The sequence below is a fragment of the Bombina bombina genome, chromosome 1 (assembly GCF_027579735.1).
Source record: "Bombina bombina isolate aBomBom1 chromosome 1, aBomBom1.pri, whole genome shotgun sequence".
Classification (NCBI taxonomy): Eukaryota; Metazoa; Chordata; class Amphibia; order Anura; family Bombinatoridae; genus Bombina; species Bombina bombina.
The window spans coordinates 340,205,895-340,223,861 of record NC_069499.1 but is presented as its reverse complement, the minus strand read 5'-3'; the positions used below and the strand labels follow the sequence as shown (position 1 = coordinate 340,223,861).

At 37.1% G+C, this 17,967-nt stretch overlaps 1 protein-coding gene across 1 annotated transcript in view; it reads right to left on the bottom strand.

Annotated features, from left to right (window-relative positions):
- Nucleotides 1–258: 258 nt before the first annotated feature.
- Nucleotides 259–17,967, bottom strand: part of CTDSP1 (CTD small phosphatase 1) — a 110,973-nt gene continuing 93,264 nt past the window's right edge. The window contains exon 7 of the mRNA XM_053698132.1: nt 259–7,728. Within this exon, the coding sequence (XP_053554107.1) occupies nt 7,600–7,728 (129 nt within the window). The 3' untranslated portion in view covers nt 259–7,599. The remainder of the gene's footprint in view (nt 7,729–17,967) is intronic.

Sequence of the window (17,967 nt, the reverse complement as noted above, 5' to 3'; positions counted from 1 at the left end):
GAAATGCAGACAAAAGAAACAATGACATTACACTCCTTAATCTTCTCCACATTAATCTACTTTATCTTACAAAATGGCCATTAACTTGGTATCCTGGACTTCTAATCACACATTTAGAAGGGGAATCTCATAAATGTACTTCAAGTAGGAACATTTTTTATGTACTTCCTTTTTTTCTGGAAGAAATTGCTCTGCCTGCCACATTTCATTAGTCCAAATAAAAACACAAAAAGACACAAAAACACGTTTTCATTCAACTTTGTTTTCAATATATTTAATTATTTTACATTTTTTTAAATCACACAAAAAAGAAGGCACTTAATTTCCCCTTCCCCAAAAGAAGTTAAAATGATTAGCTCCCACATTTTTTTCAAAAGACAGATACACAATAAAAAATATATAATATCATTAAAAAAAATAACGTTATGATTAATGGCAGCCCTTTTTTCCATGATACAGTATAATGTATGAAGACAAAATGACACCAGCCTGGAGCTGTCCTTTCTGAAGGGTGCAGTTTTGTGGGAGACCAGGAGTAGTGATTGGAATCTGGTTATAATTTAAAAATTGTACTTTGTGACCTCATCCAATTTATGTTTCCGTAATTTCCCTTAAGAGGCGATGGTAAAACCAGAAGCTTTACACTACACAAAGTACTATACTGCTTAACATTGTAGTAACACATTCAAATGTCTTAAATACAAGTCTCCCACATTTGCCTCCATTCATAATTATGTAGCATACAGTGTTTTCCCAGCAGTCATGAACCGTGGGTAATGACATACAAGTGAGCATTTATAGTGTAACACTTTTTACTTCTAATTCATTTTACCCCTTCACCCCACTTAAGAGAATACCAGCCTGTTTTGTAGTCCCTCTCTGGCAGTGAAAATGACAAAGAAGGGCAGTCTATAAATACAATTATATATACCAATAACACTGTCACTGCTTGAAGGGGCAAAGAATGGTTTGTGTACAATGCTTTCACTTTTAATCTGAACAGCAAATTATTGCTTACTAAAACAAGATTTATAATTAAAGGTAAGCCCATTTCTTCACACTCAAATCAAGATTTCTTGAAATAGTTAGAAACGTCTGAGAAGTCTTCACCTCGTCCTACTGAAGGAAGGAACAAGGTAAGGCATATGAACCAAGGAATTCCTGGGTAATCTTGGTAGGTAGAAAAGGACTGTGTAAACTACTCTGATTGAAATAGATTTATCAGTAATTATAAATTGTGTTTACTCCCACACTCCCATAAAATCATATATACTTTACACTAGTGGATTAGTACCACACATATGAAGGCTTGAGTGGGAAAAAAAATTAAAATACCACTACCTAGATCTTTGGAATCACTGACTGCAAGGCCTTTCTACCAAATGATGCCTGCAAAGAAGCAAACACTATAAACTAATTAAATGTTGAGCATATACAAGGAAGACCAAGTTTCACTTTTGTATAGAAGCATTGGGCTGTCTAGCCAATGACAAAAATAACAGTCCTGGTGGAGAAAGCCTTAAACACAGGAGATCTTCCTAATCAGCAATAAGATTTACAGAACAAATTCAAATTGCCCCCTGTCTGTCTGACACCAAAATGAAGGACAGAGGTAATTTAAGATTTAGTTAATGGCATCCAGGTAGTGATCTACCAAAACCTGTAAAGAAGAGTAGTTTGAGGGTTCCAAATATAAAAAAACTTCTTTCAGAAAGAACATCAAAACATAATGGTTGAGCATTTTTCTTACTGAAATAAAACCTGTATTTTTTTAAAAAAAAAATGGCTCTTTCTAAGCCATTCCACAGAAACTCTAAAAACATGGGGACTGGTCAGAGAAGGCCAACTTATTAGCTTGCAAATTGGTGAAAATCTCCTTTTGACAATTTTTAGAATAAATAATAAACAACCATGAAATGGGCCATGAGACAAAAAGGTGGGAACCTGAGAGAGAAAAAGAGGTCCTACTACCCATAATACATCTGACAATACATACTAGGTTAGGCCCGAGCAGAATTCTACTTCTTGAGGATATGTACAGGGCTATTATCCACTGTCCATTTGTGAAAGGGACATTGTTCTCCGTTGTCTCCTTGTTCCACCTGAACAAGAACATTTTAAAGCAAACTGTTCTCTTAGTCTGACACACACACACAGAGTATATATATATATATATATATATATATATATATATATATATATATACACACACACATACATAGTATAATAAAAACTTAAAAGATTCCTAAATCTTTGGCCTGGCTTCTAGATTTTAAACAAAATTAAGCCCTAATAATGAATGTTTATTTCTTGTACAAAGATACAAAAGAGAAAAAGGGAAGCTGCACATAAGGTATTAAAAGAGATATTCACACTTAAAAGAAATGAAATCTGCATTTTTCTAGTGCAATTTGCCACTAGTGGACACTGAATCTTTAGATTTGTGTGAAAATTTTCTATAAGTTTTACCTGGCACAAAGTCAAGATGCATGGCTAGAAGAGTGACTAGCATATTAAAACAGCAGTTTTCACATACTAGAAGATATTGGGCATTTATATGGACATATTTAGTTGTATCTATAAATCTGAAGTCAAACAAAAGTACTGGGACCCTCATTAAACTTTGGATGCAAAACAAATGTGCAATATTTTAGTACAGAGACAGATTGGGCATTATTAGAAAAACGCACAGAGGTATGCTGAAGCACAGAAAACCCTTACAACAAGATTAACCAATAGTGGGTGTACAGCACTACCTCAATAGCTCAGATATCTTAACCTAGAACCGGAGAAAATGTAACGTTCTAGCTGGAACAAGACTGCACCACATGAAAAGCACAGGCACAATTAGTCCAGATAAAAACATAACAAGAAAATATGCAGAAATATCCGACACAAACCGTTTCTCAAGGGGGGTATCCAAAAAAGAAAAACTACCAGAAAAAGAACAGGCCACACATTCCGCAAGAATAAGTTTAATAAACAACTTTTGGGGGACCTCCAAGATGGGGGCCAGACACACACAGCACAAAACACTGTTGAAGGTCAAGTTCTGGCCTTATGGTAACAAGCATACAATACTGATAAGTATTCTTTTATGGTTCGCACAAAATAATGATTTCATGTTGGAGTAAAGTTACAGCCCAGCTGCCTAAAATCAAACAAAGTAAAAACTGAATGCTGTCAGGAAGGTTATACATTGAAATTGGAGGCATCCTGAAGACCAATCAGTACAGAATATAGGACTCTATGAAAGTGTGGGAGAAAATGGTAATCTTGACATGTTCAGCATTTTGCTGGTGATAGAATCAACATGTTGCAATTCACATTTATTTAAACTCTATATTAAGGCACTAAAAGAGTTCATAGCCTTTCTTAGCTCTTACATCAGTGGTGTCTTTTAATGAATGATGAACACCCCAAAAGATGCAAGAAAATGTATAAATCTGAACATTGTTTAACCCTCTTCATCTGCCATGTTTTTTTGGGATACATTGTTGACCCAATGATAAACCCCAGAAGCTACAGAACAGCAGTTTATAATTAAGAGAAATTAAGAAACTAATTATAAAAAAAGTCATAGCTTTCCTTTATGCTATTCCTGTTCATCTTTGCAACACTGCAGTAGTCTTGTGGTGAGATTTGTTAGCACCACATGATTCAATAAATCCACTAATGTCATGAATTAAATCTTAATTAAAAGGAAAATCTACTATAGTTAAGAATATTATTCAGATTACTCAGTGGGGGCAATAGTTTAAAATCTTGTATGATCTGAAATGTATTTCTAAGTCTACAACAAAGACCCAAATATAAATAATCATACTCTGGTTTGGGGGGGGGGGGGGAAATCAATTTATCATAATAGAAATTACATATTATAAAATATAAATGGTCAATAATATACACTTTGTATACATGATAGTAAAATCATGCTAGAGCTTGGTGTCACTTATGGGATTTGGGTCTCTGTGGGATTTATAAACTCAGAGAAGAACATTAAAGGCACCCGGTACAGAAAAATAAATCTAGCTAATCAGTACCTGCTAATCCAACATTTGATAGAGTATGCAATTTTAAACAACTTTCCAATTACTTATGTTATCAAATTTGCTTCCTTCTCTTGGTATCATTTGTTGAAAAGCATACCTAGTTATTCTGCTGATTGGTGGCTGTACATATATGCCTCTTGTCATAGGCTCACCTAATTGTTCAGCTAGCTCCCAGTAGTGCATTGGGGCTCCTTCAACAAACTAAAACAAGACAATGAAGCAATTTTGATAATAGACATATACTGGAAAGTTGTATAAAATGGTATGCCCTATATGAATCATGATTTAAAATGTTTGAGTTTCATGTCCCTTTAAATGCTGTTCTTTTATATGGAAGAGAAAACATTTTTGAGTGCCGTGTCCCTTTATGGAAGGTTATTTTATGTTACTTACATGAAATCAGTGTGCAGTTGAGCTACAAGGCCCATTCAAATGCACAATAATACTGACATTTTGTTGCAATTAAACAATCAGGGACCAACACCAACTGACATTACGTATATGAATGAGACATGAGTGACCATGCAGCCTACAGCCTGGGACAACTAACTGGAGTACGATAGGTTTACAACTGTACACTGGTAAAGTATATGTAATTTGTGAATAATCATTATATTTCCAGATCTCTCATGGAATGAACCAAGAGTGTTAACAAAAAACAAAAAAATATATATATATATAAAAAAGACATAGCTTTCCAAAAAGGGTTTTAAGTGTCAACTCTTTCATAAATCTCTAAAAATCATATATACAGATATACATATTTATAGAGCCATGTATGACTAGTTTTAGATACAAACAGGCAAATATTGCTTCTTCCCACAACATATTTTTCATTACTCCCCCTGGTGGTCAAAACGATGCAATACAATTCAGTATAATGTACAGTACATCATATCACAGACAGTCTCATTGACAAACTGATCTCTGCTTGATTTCAGTGTCAAATGGTTTCAAAAGGCAATTCTGTATAAAACCCTACAATCAAGTGGTATTTATCACACATCAAATAACAATGTCAGTCTCTGATATCTATGCCTATTTAACCTCCTAATACCATTCCTCATTAGAACAAAATATGGAAGCACTCTGGGATTATGCTATTAATTACAATGTAATTAAATTGCAATTTATTATAAATGTAAAAGTGGGGTTATTTAAAATATATTCTAAAAAGAAGTATACTCTATATAAATGAATACTTAATACAAAGTAAGGGCCTAACAATTTAGACAAAACATGGTAACTTCAACCTCTCAGCTCCATATGGGCAGTGAAGCAGTGTTGTCTTTGTGAACAGACCCTACACATTGCAAGCAGCACCAACTGGACCCAGAGGAAGAAGTGAGTAACCCAGCAATTAAAAACAGGCACAGCAAATCCAAAAACACAGCAAAGCTTAAATGAAAAGGACTATCCTATGACCACAATCCTGTAGAAAGAAAAACAAGGACTGAACAAGCTGTTCTAAACCTCACAGACCTTCTAACATTTCAGAATTGGTGCTGGGGACTGAGTGTGTGGGGGTGTGGTTTGAGGAGGTAGTCTAAGTGGCCCAAGGATGGCAACTAGGTGGCTAGAAGCAGGTTTGTTTATACTTGAGGAGGGTTTCGACATTATGGAGCAGATTTGGTCTGGCCAAAGTTTTTTTTATTGGGCAACCAGGATAGTGCGACTAACCTGTCAATTTGAGGCATGATTATGAGATATGCTCTCATAATATTTTATTTTTGAATCTTCTAACAATCATTGCATATTGACCACCCCTAACACTAGGTCATTCATACAATGTCTTAGGCCACTGATGGTTTGGAGAAGGCACGACTAACGTTTTAAGGCACATATGCAAAAAAACACACTTATGTATTCATATACTATATGCATAAGAACTGAGAAGAAAAGGCACATATCCACACAAATACTACAACTTAATTGTAAGGCTTTTGAGTGACTGTGTGCATATTCTTGTATGAAGACTGTATGGACTGTGTGTTATCAGTTACAATACTATACTAATTAAAAAGGCACTTTTTAAGCAGAAAATGGTCTTGTAAATCCTTCTCTTGTACAAAGAGCAACAATGTTACCTCTAAAGTACTGAGAAAAGTAAATCATTTCTCACCAGGTAAAATATTCATTTTACAAGGCTTATTTAAAAATTGAGTGTCCTATATTATACATTAACCTATATAAGCCCATGATTTGACAGGCTTAAAAGCATCTTAATGAAAATGCCAATAATAATAAAATTCAAATGGTCCATCATTTTAGCTTTTTTTTGTTTTGCTTAAATACATAAAAAAGGATCGTTTACCACCTTGTCGCCCCAGTTTTATTCTTGGGTGGGGCCACAAAAACAGACTTGCTAAACATATCCTATACACTTTTGTTATTACAGAACATTATGTCTGTATATCAAAAAAATCAAGCTTATATGTTTACTGGTTACCAAACAAGAATATGCTGTAGTTATTGGTTAACTGTACCTATGTGATGAAGAGTATAGATTACTTAAAATATATCCTTACAAGTCACAATAAATTGGCCTTTCCAACAAACAAGATTCCCACCATTGCTATAAATGGCCAGTGTCAGGTGCGTCTTATAAAGCCAACAGCTTACACATTTACTAGCCATCAGTCACATGTGATAATTCGCCAGCGATGAGACACTCTGTGCACCTGACTCAAAAACATTTGAAGAATGCAATTTCAAGTCTACAAAAACTTTTCAATAATTTCCATCCACTTCACAACTGCTCTCCTTTACAACCACCACCAGCATAAACCCTATTGTGACCTGCACAATTTATAAAAAAAAATGTGATAAAAAATCTACCTCTTATCAATAAAGTATAAACAACTCCTTTTACAGAGCTGTGTCGGTAAGTCTGCCACCAGGTTTACCTAAAAAAGCAATACAAAGAATTGGGCTCCTGCAAAACACCTGCCAAAATCTTGAGCCTCCTAAAGGTTTTAGAAAGTTTTGTCCATTGAAGATCATGTACATCTAACTTATATTATTTTTCACTATCACATAAAAACAGAAATAGTTTACAGGCAAAATCTTGGTAATAATTACTCCTGACAAAATTTAACAAAGAAAAATACATATATATGTTTTGGAAGATAGTCCTCAAAGTTAAAAATATAAACAAATTGTTGAGGGTTCTATGTTCAATATATTCTACAACCTATCATGATTTGAGAAATACAGAAAAGTTTGAGTATCTTGGAGAAAGCGCAGAAATTGTTCCTTTTCTCTACTATTGCAAACTGAAACCTTCAAAAACTGTGTTTAAATATAACTATATGATATGATACAAAACACCAAGATTTAGCCAACTAAAACTATTAATGTCATGACATTTTTACTCCAACATGATGTTGCCCTTTTACGAGGCAGGTGAAGTTACAGAAGAGTAGATATGAGAAATAAGACCACCCCCAACACAACAGTTGGGCAATCACTTTTACTTCCAAAAGTAGTGTGGGTTCACTCATAGCCACACAACCAAGCCCTCCCATTGTTAATCCTGTCCAAGTCACTAGCTTGCATTCCGGCGTAGCTTTAAAACACTGTACACATCATCCACCCGGCTGAGTCTCTCAAAGAATGGGAGAAGATCTAGCAGCTCAGTGTCCGTCATGTCGTCAAACCAGGATGCCACCGGAACCTGCAAAAATAAGAGAAATTAAAGGTCAGTATAACAGCAGACGACAAAAGTTCCAGGCATCAGATGGAAAAAAAACAACTAAATAATTGTGTAACATTTTTGATTTTTTTTAAAGTCTAACGTTCATGCTTTAGTGCTTGATTTAGTAAACCAAGAACAAGACTTATGTAAAGATATAGACATTTGTCCACTATATGGCTACTATCACTGTTTAAATGGTAAGAGGAGAAGATTGATAAGGCATGATTGGCATTTTCAGTTAAGGGATGCAAAGGGTAAGAACCATTGTGTAATGGGTAGAAATGTCAATTGCTTAAAAGAAATGAAAAAAAAAAGAAGTAATGTAGTTGTAGGACATGGAACAAACTGGGAATGGAGAACTGAAAAGAAAATGGTAGTGTGTAGTGGTAGAAAGGTCTTGAGTTATGAGACATTATATTAAAAGAAAACATCATTTATATCTTTATTTGTAAAGTATATATGGGTAATTTCTCAATTATGGCCCCACAGATAGTTACTACTATCTAACAATCTAAATTATCAATAAAGTGATAGTATAAATAATTTGAATGATTATTTACATATCCCAAAAAATATGTGGGGGGTGCTCATTGTCCTGGAGTTTAAGAAATATAAAGAGAGAAAGATGGACAATATACCAGAGCACTCAGAAAAAAATGGTATTATTAAATATCAAATAACAATAGGCCTATGTATATCAAGGCAGTGGAAACCCAGCTAGATATAAAATATAACTTTTATTGACATAATTGTTAAAAATAATATAAGTAGATAGAATAAGGAAATATGTGGTGTGTTTAAAACTTAGATTAATATGATATGAGCTGGCAACCAACAGAAATATATAGAATCTGTTATAATTTCTCACTATATAGGTGATTATAATAATAATAATCGTTAGGTAGCAACAATATATAGATTTATCAAGTTTTAAAGTGTTTCAATTAGTTACAGTGAGGGGCTGTAAACCAAAAAGCACTACATATGAGAGCACCGATAACGAACTGGCTAGTTTAGCAAACACCTGATCATAGGTGTGGCAAATAGAATAGGAGTACGCTGTGTGATACACACTCTGTAACAACTCAATCTCCTAAATAGAAAATAACAATGTAAGGTGCAAGTACAAAACTAGCGGTGATTATAAAGATAAGTGTTTCAGCTCGTGATTTGAAATAAGCAACAGTAAAATCTGCTACCGAGAAAAGTGCCAAACTGACAAATAGGAGCAAAATTAATTGTTGCTATGAAATATAACTGATATATGCACTATTCTCAGGTAGTGATCGGTTACCATAATGTTATTACAAATTAATTAATGAAATTGTAACAAATATTTCTATAATTATATATTATAAAACTGATAATATGGTTGCCAGCTTAGGAAAAACGCCTGATGCGCATTTCGCCAGCAGAGGCTTTATCTATTTGTCACACCTATCATCAGGTGCTTGATAAACTAGCCGTTTCATTATCGGTGCTCTCATATGTAGTGCTTTTTGGTTTGCAGCCCCTCACTGTAACTAATTGAAACACTTTAAAACTTGATAAATCTATATATTGTTGCTACCTAACTATTATTATTATTATTATAATCACCTATATCAGGGGTGTCCAAACTTTGCTCTCCAGAGGTTTTGGAACTACATTTCCCATGATGCTCAGCTAGATAAAATGCTGGCTGAGCATCATCGGAAATGTAGTTCCAAAACCTCTGGAGAGCAAAGTTTGGACACCCCTGACCTATATAGTGAGAAATTATAACAGATTCTATATATTTCTGTTGGTTGACAGATCATATCATATTAATCTAAGTTTTAAACACACCACACATTTCCTTATTCTATCTACTTATGTTATTTTTAACAATTATGTCAATAAAAGTTATATTTTATATCTAGCTGGGTTTCCACTGCCTTGATATACATAGGCCTATTGTTATTTGATATTTAATAATACCATTTTTTTCTGAGTGCTCTGATATATTGTTCATCTTTCTCTCTTTATATCATTTATATCTTACCTGATACATTCCTTTCTTTCATGGTGATAAGAGTCCACAACCAATTACTCCTGGGAATGACCTTTCCTGCCACTAGGAGGAGGTAAAGATTCCCAAAACTCAGAGCTCTATATAAACCCTACCACCTCTATGACAATCAGTCTGACGTATAGCCAAGATGACAGAAGTGGTTATGAAATAGAGCAAAATAAATATGAGGAAATAGGAAAAAAGGATGTGCCAAAAATAATTTAAAAAATAAACAACAAACAAAATCAGGGTGGGTTCTCGTGGACTCATCACCATGAAAGAAAGGAAATTATCAGGTAAGATATAAATTATGTTTTTTCATATAGGTGATAAGAGTCTATAATCTATTACTCCTGGGAACTAATAGCCAAGCTGTGGCAGAGGCCATGAGTAATGGAAAAAATAGTGAGGGATTAAACATCCTTTGAAAACATAAGAAAAAATCCAAGAAGCCAGAGCAACAGAAGATGCCTTCTGCCCCTTGTGCTTACCTTAAAAACATACAAACAAACCAGGAGTTTGAAATTTTATATTGAGGTTACTAAAATTTCAATATCCAATAGAGATAAAAGTTATTTAAAAAGGAATCCAGCTTCCTATTTAATGTGTCTTTAAAAAAAAGAAAAACTGTTTTCCAAAAGGAAAAGCAGGGTTTTTTTTTAAGGCCGAAATAGCATCATCCACGTTAGCGACATTATCAAAATGCTCATACTTAACAGACTGCACAAAAAACATTTTCTTCAATTTGGGAATTGAAAATTAATGGCCTAAGCCAAAGCTAGGCCCAAATGTAAGAGCCATAGAAATAAGAAAATGTGGGATATACATTCCTACCAGGAGGGGGGCAAAGTTTCCCAAACCTCAAAATGCCCATAAATACACCCCTCACCACACCCACAACTCAGTTTAATGAATAGCCAAGTAGTGAGGTGATAACAAAAGGAGTAAAAAGCATACAAAAAAGAGGAACTGGAAATATAATTGTGCTTTTATACAAAAAAAAACATAACCACCATAAAAAGGGTGGGCCTCATGGACTCTTGCAAATATGAAAGAAATGAATTTATCAGGTAAGTTCTTACATAAATTATGTTTTCTTTCATGGAATTGGCAAGAGTCCATAAGCTAGTGAGGTATGGGATAGAACTACCCAAGATGTGGAAGACCACAGAAGAGTCACTAGAGAGGGAGGGATAAAATAACAGCTATTTCCACTGAGAAATTAAATCCACACAAAAATTAAGTTTTTCTTGAAAAAACTTAAATCAAAAGCAGTAGAATCAAACTGTAACAGCTGGCTGAAGAAATTTTCTACCAAAGACTGCTTCATAAGAAGCAAAATACATTAAAATGGTAAAAACAATAAAAGTATGCAAAGAAGACTAAAATACTGCTTTGCAAATTTGATCATCCGAAGCTTCATTCTGAAAAAGCCCAAGAAAAGGCGACTGAACTTAACAGAATGCGCTGTAAATCTCTGAGGCGGAACCTGCCCTGCCTCCAAATAAGCCTTGAAAAACAAAAGTTTTAACAAGGATGCTAAAGAAATGGCAGAGGCTTTCTTACCTTTTCTGAAACCAGAAAAACAACAAATAGACTAGAAGTCTTCTGAAATCTTAAAAACCTTGATATAGAATTACAAAGCTCTTACCACATCCAAAGGATGTAAATAACTCTCAAAGAATTCTTTAGGATTATAAAACAAAGAGGGAACAACAATTTCTCTACTAATGTTGTTCAAATTCACAACCTCAGGAAAAAGTCCACAAAACAACTTATCTAGATGAAAAAAAATCAGATATAGAGACACAGAAGAGAGAGCTGATAAATCAGAAACTCTTCTAGCAGAAGAGATAGCCAAAAGAAACAACACTTTCAAGAAAGTAGATAATCGTTAAAGAAAATATAGGCTCAAAAGAAAGAGCCTGCAAAATCCTTGAACCAAATTAAGACTCCAAAAAGGAGAATTAATAAATGAACAGGCTTGATACAAACCAAAAGCCTGAACAAAACAGTGAATATCAGGAAGTTTAAACAATCTTTCTGGAAAATAAAACAGAAAGAAAAGATTCTTGTCCCTTCAAAATAAATGCAAACTTATCCAAACCATCCTGAAGAAACGGAAAAATCCTAGGAATTCTAAAATAATGCCAAGAGAATTTATGAGAACACCATAAAATATAGGTTTTCCAAACCTGATAAAAACTGAGTCAGAGAGGGGGCGGAGCTAGCTACTAAACCGGATGGTTGCATCATACCAGAGCTCCGAGCATTTGAGGGCAGATAGGAGTTTAAATAAGTTAAAAAAAAAAAACTATCTATATATCTTATAAATCTCGATAAATTACTTGTTAAATGACTCCAAAGGCTTGGAGATATAATCTACAGCAGCGATCATCCATAGCAAGCAGTAATCGCTACCAGTACCAAACATCCTGCCAATGCCCTACAACAAAAGGGATCCTGGAAGCAGAAAGTGATTGTCTGCCTCCTTCACCTAGACACCGGAGGGTCGGGGCTCCGCTACGGGTCTAACAAATAGCAGCCGCTGTGGGGGAACCCTGCTCACGATCCGCAATCCTCACTGAAAGCCTTACTTCTCAAGAGCCGTAACGAGACTCAGTGCTGCGATCTATTAGATCCCCATCAGGTCAGAAGATTTTTGAAAGCAGGTCCTGAGGCACCACTGCTCTCCGGTAGTAGCAGAGAGAGTGCGAGGAACGGACAGTTACTTGCCTCAGTAAGAAGAGGTCCCAGTGGAGAGTGCAGTGGCGCGAACGGCGGCCATCTTGCCTGGCCCTACAGATTGAATTAGTCCTAGCGGTGAGTGTCTGCAGACACAGAAGAGGGTTCCGTATCTCTGTCTGTTTTAACGGAGGGTAGTGCCCTATAAGGTCTCACAGACCCTGCAACATAGCGGCCTGTTTAGGACATCTCTACAACGTATCCTGCTGTCCTGGGGAAGTTGCCTACTGAGACCAATTGGGTGGGATCAATGCCTCTGGCTGCCTTTTTTCTACTCTGTATGCTTACCCCTAAAGTGAAGTAGTATAGCGGCCGCCAGGCATAGTCCCACACTCACACATTTTATTTGCACCATAGTGGATTGATACCCTCCAAAAAGGCTTACCCACAACCCACAGGGAATCATTTACCCGGGCCAGGCCTATCCATCCCTCTCCAGATACACCTATACATTCTGGTACTTCTGACTAAGTTTAAATTAAGCCTACATCATAGCCCACCTGGGACTTTGACCATCTCTAACCTACGCCACCAGTGGTGGGGCGCTCCTATTGATCCTCTATCTTCCCTGGAGACCTCTCTTGGACTACCACCTATCTATCCCACTCTGCCACCCCCACTGCCTGAGAGCCTTACAGGACCTCCCATAGAGCTGGGGACATTAACTCTCACTGCTAAAGCAGACTTCCTCTGCCCACATTTGAGTCCCCTCAGGGCCCTCACACACGAGACCTCTTTCGCAATATCAATGAGAGTGATCGCCTATAATATCCACCTGTATTGGGTCACATAAGACTGTGTGTCCCCCCACGGCGTTGCAAGAAGCAATCTCCTCAAAGGCTGACCTGGACTTTTTATTATCCATTTGTGCTGTACTCATATATGTCTTATCTAACTACTGCTGCTGTGTCAGCTCTGTTGTCTTTGGGTCGTCAGCCCAAAAGGTAGTGTCATTTCGTATTTGCTCTAACACCTTATTTTTACAGGCTTCTTGGGTAAATATAACACTGCCATAAGCTGGTTCTCATGTACCTTGTTACTGTTGTGCTTACAACTGTGAGTTCTTTTGGTTTACTATAATAAGTGTGACCCCCTCAAGACTCTGCCTTTCCGGCCCAGCTAGTCTGGGTTGGTCACTTCCACTTCCCTTTCCCCCTTCCTTCAGGTCATATCCCCTGTTCCCCGAGTCAAGAGGGGACCTTTTGGCCCTTGCTGAGTGATAAGCCTTACGCGCTGATAGAGGTTGTGATCATAGTATCCTTAACTGCCCATCTTTACCAGGCCCGTATCAGCTCACTCACCTAGTCCCTTTGCCTTGTGTGTTTCCTGTAAGGCAATGATAGACTGGTAATATTGTGATGTAGTTCTTAGCGTGACATACTGCCCAGCCCCGCTCTAAAGGTATTTGTGTAGAACTAGAAATGGCAATGCAAATGTGTACTTAACCCGCTTCTTCCTTAGACAGTGGTGTGTATATCTCTTGGTGGTACAACGGCCTACTACTAGTCTCCTCCACAGGAGACTGAACTCCATTCACAATGCCTCATTCCGCCAGGAAGCACCTTAAGTCCAATTCTAAATCCAAAAAAACAGTTTTTGACCATTTTTCGCAGGTGGCCAAGGACTCGGCTCTGGAACCTAGCAGAGAGATGAGTGACCCAGACTCTCAGGATGAGGAGTCCCTGTCCAGCACACACTCTATTGCTGCTTCACAGCACTTCATTATGGAGTCCACACTCAAGAAGCTGCTGGCCACTCAGACCCGCTCCATTACGCAAGAGATCCAACGAAGCTCTGCTAAGCTGAAGAAGGAGATCTCTGAAATTGGAGAGAGAGTAGATGCGCTGGAGCGCAAACAGGATGATATTGCTGTGGATCAATCCAGCTTATTGGCCTATTCTGAAACCTAGCTGAACAAATCTTGCAACTGGAGTTCAAACTAGCAGACGTGGAGGACAGGTCCAGGCGCAACAATATAAGGTTCCAAGGCATTCCGGAATCTGTTTTACCGTCTGACCTACAAGAATATTTGCAGGCTCTGTTCCAGGAACTTGTTGGCATGCCGGAAGGGCTAACGAGTACAATGAAAAGAGCACACAGAGCCCTTCGCTCCAGGATGGTGGCCCCAGACAAGCCAAGGGACATTATAGTGTGCTTTCATAGCTTTATACACAACAAGCGGTGCTTACCCAAACAGTGCTCAAATGCCGGCTTCTTCTGCGTGTCTTCGGCGTTGCTTCAGCGTGTGCACCAGTCCAACAACTCCCCCACGATCAGTGGAGGCTCCTCTATAGGAGCACTTGAGCATGTGAACCCCCTGACCCAAACCTGACCCCCCTGACTCCTGATAGACAGAAAAAAAAAAAGAAAAAAAAAAGAGTGAGAAATAAAAAAAAAAATTACATTTTTAAACCTTTTTTTTTTTATTAAATAAAAAAAATCTTTCAGGCTCCACTGTGTTTTTAATATAAAACATTAAAATTGCACTTTTTAAATCTATAGGGTCAGTGAAAGTGGAATGGGCTTTTTTTTTGCCTAATACTTCTATCTATCGCACATGCTGTGCAGTGCGATAGATAGAAGTATAGGCAAAAGCACTTTCCACTTTAAAACTGCATTGACTGCAGCGCCACCTACAGGCCAGCCCATAGCCTTCTTAAGAGCACAGCTCTTAGTGTGCGGGAGCCAGCTGTCACGTGACACTCGCACACTAAGAGCTGTGTGTGTGTGGAAGGAGGAGGAGGAGCATCGTGGGCTTCCGTTCAGAGACAAGGTAGAACAGTGTAGCGCGCCCGCCTGCAGCAGCAGTAGACAAGAGGGCGAGGCCCGGGAGGCAGCCTGCAGTCACCAAGTTAGTAAGTCTTGACTGAGACAGTTAACTTTAATTATTGACATAGCGGCAGCCAGCAGGGACAGAACTACTACAGCGGTGGGGCTCTGGGGGCCAACAAGCAGAGCATCAGCAGGCTGCTGTTTGTATATGTCCCTAGCATTATATCACACAAGTAAAGACTGGAGAGGCAGGCTAATGCAGGCTGTACATTATGTATTTATTTTTGTCAGCCTGCCTGGGTGAGTGGGTGTTAGATGATTTGTAAGCAGCAGCATTCATTGCAGAACAGAGGAAAGGAAGCGCTGCGCAGAGGCAGTGACACTGTGCTGTCTGAGTTCAGTTTCGCTTTCCTGCAGTCAGTGACTTCCTTCCCTCCCAGGCTCCCAGTGCACTCTGCGCAGTGTTACTTTTTAGAAGTGTAGCTGTGTGTCTGTTTTTTATGAGCTGTCACTGAGCTCAGCTCTCTCTGTCCGTGGTGCTGTGGGTGGGGGAGGGGCATCTTTGCTCAGCACAGAGGCATCAAAGTAAGAGCCGAGGGAGAAAGAAGAAGGGAAGCCCAGCCCTGTGGAATGTCATTATATCTAGGCTGTGAGTGAGCCATACGATTCTTGTTTCAAGTTTTTTTTTAAGCTTTTTGAACAACTTGTTTAAGCACATTCATTGTCAGAGAGGGCTGCCTGCAGTGCACTGTCTAGCAGATATGCAGCCCTCTCTGACAGTCAAGGGGCTTAAGCTGTTTGTTTAATAAGCATATATATATTTTTACTGTTAAGTCTCTGTCAATAAAATTATACTGTTCATAATATCAAAATTTTGCAGTTAAAATGATGTACAATATATTTTTCATAGACTGCTACATGTGTGTGTATACAGTATATATGTGTATGTGTGTGTATATATATATATATATATATATATATATATATACTGTATAAAATATATAAATACACACGTACAATTTATTTTTATATAATGTATTGCTCTTAATCGCTGTTAATGTTAAAATAATTAGCCTTTTTTCCACCTCAGTCCTTATCCCCACCCCCTGAAAGTCTTGCACAAAGTAAGTTTGTTATGCAAGCCAGCATGTAGTAAGTAATTAACTATAATAGCATAGGTCATATTGTACACCCTACAAAAAATGTATTAATAAATGTGGGCAATATTTGTACTTCATTTAATATTTAATAATAATATAATTATTATTATTTTTTTAAATCTATATTAGTGTGTGTATGTGTAGTGTGTGCGTGAACATGAGTGTGTGCATGTGTGGTGTGTGTGCGTGCATGTGAGTGGGTGTATGTGTGGTGTGTGCGTGCATGTGAGTGGGGGTATGTGTGGTGTGTGCGTGCATGTGAGTGGGGGTATGTGTGGTGTGTGCGTGCATGTGAGTGGGTGTATGTGTGGTGTGTGCGTGTATATATATTATATTAAATGTGTGTGTGTGTATATATATATATATATATATGTGTGTGTATGTATGTATATATTATATATATGTGTATATATATATATATATATATATATATATATATAAAACCATTTTACATAACTGGTCCGTGAACCCCCATTTGAATAACCCACGAGCCGCCACTGCCCACGATCCTCCACAGGAGCCAGGAAGTGGGGCAGTTGTAAGTAAATTCAAAAGTATTCTTTATTTAAAGCACTGTGCACTAAAAACAAAGAGCGGACAATAGCAAAAATGACCACCACCAATAACAAGTAGTGGTCACAAAAAGGCAGCAACAGCAGACGCGTTTCATGCGGGTCCACCGCACTTGATCACTGCTTAGCACATGCAACTGCCTGTAGTCTATTTAAAGGGACATATAATTAGGCAATTAACATCACATGTATCAAACTCAGTAATTAATAAGGCCTTAAATAATTGATCCCTAATTCATAGACTGTATGTGTACAGGACACAGGAAGGAATGCACACACAACAATGCAAGTACATAAATATACAAACAATCAAAAACAGCAAAAACAGCAAAAATAACAAAACATGAAAGGGGAGCAAAATAGATAGTAGATTCAATCTCATAAATTTTTTTACTTTCTAATTCTTGATTTATAATTTTTTAATTTTTAATTTTTATGATCTTTGTGAACAATAACTAACAAAAGAAGGGGCAAATAAGGTATCATTTATTGTTGATACTATTATATAATTCAAACTTAAATTTAATTTTAATTCAAATATTAACCTAATTGCCATAATACTCCAAAACCCAAAAATTTATTGTGATTAATTTAAACAAAAAGATTGACATCGGCTTCAACATTCAAGCCAAGAGGGGTCCTAGTATTAAGATGAAAAATCCATCTAACCTCCTTTTTGCTTAAATAATATTCTCTGTCCCCACCTCTCTTGGAGAAAGGAACATGATCAATTGCTTGGAAATTAGCCAGGCTAGAATTTCCCAAATGTTCAAATTTAAAATGGGTGGCAACAGAGGTAAACACACCAGGGTCCTCAATGTCCCTGATGTGCTCCAACACCCGATCTCTTAACCTCCTCTTGGTTTTCCCCAAATATTGTATTTTACATTCTTTACACGTCATAAGATAGACTATATGTGTGGAATTACAGTTTAGT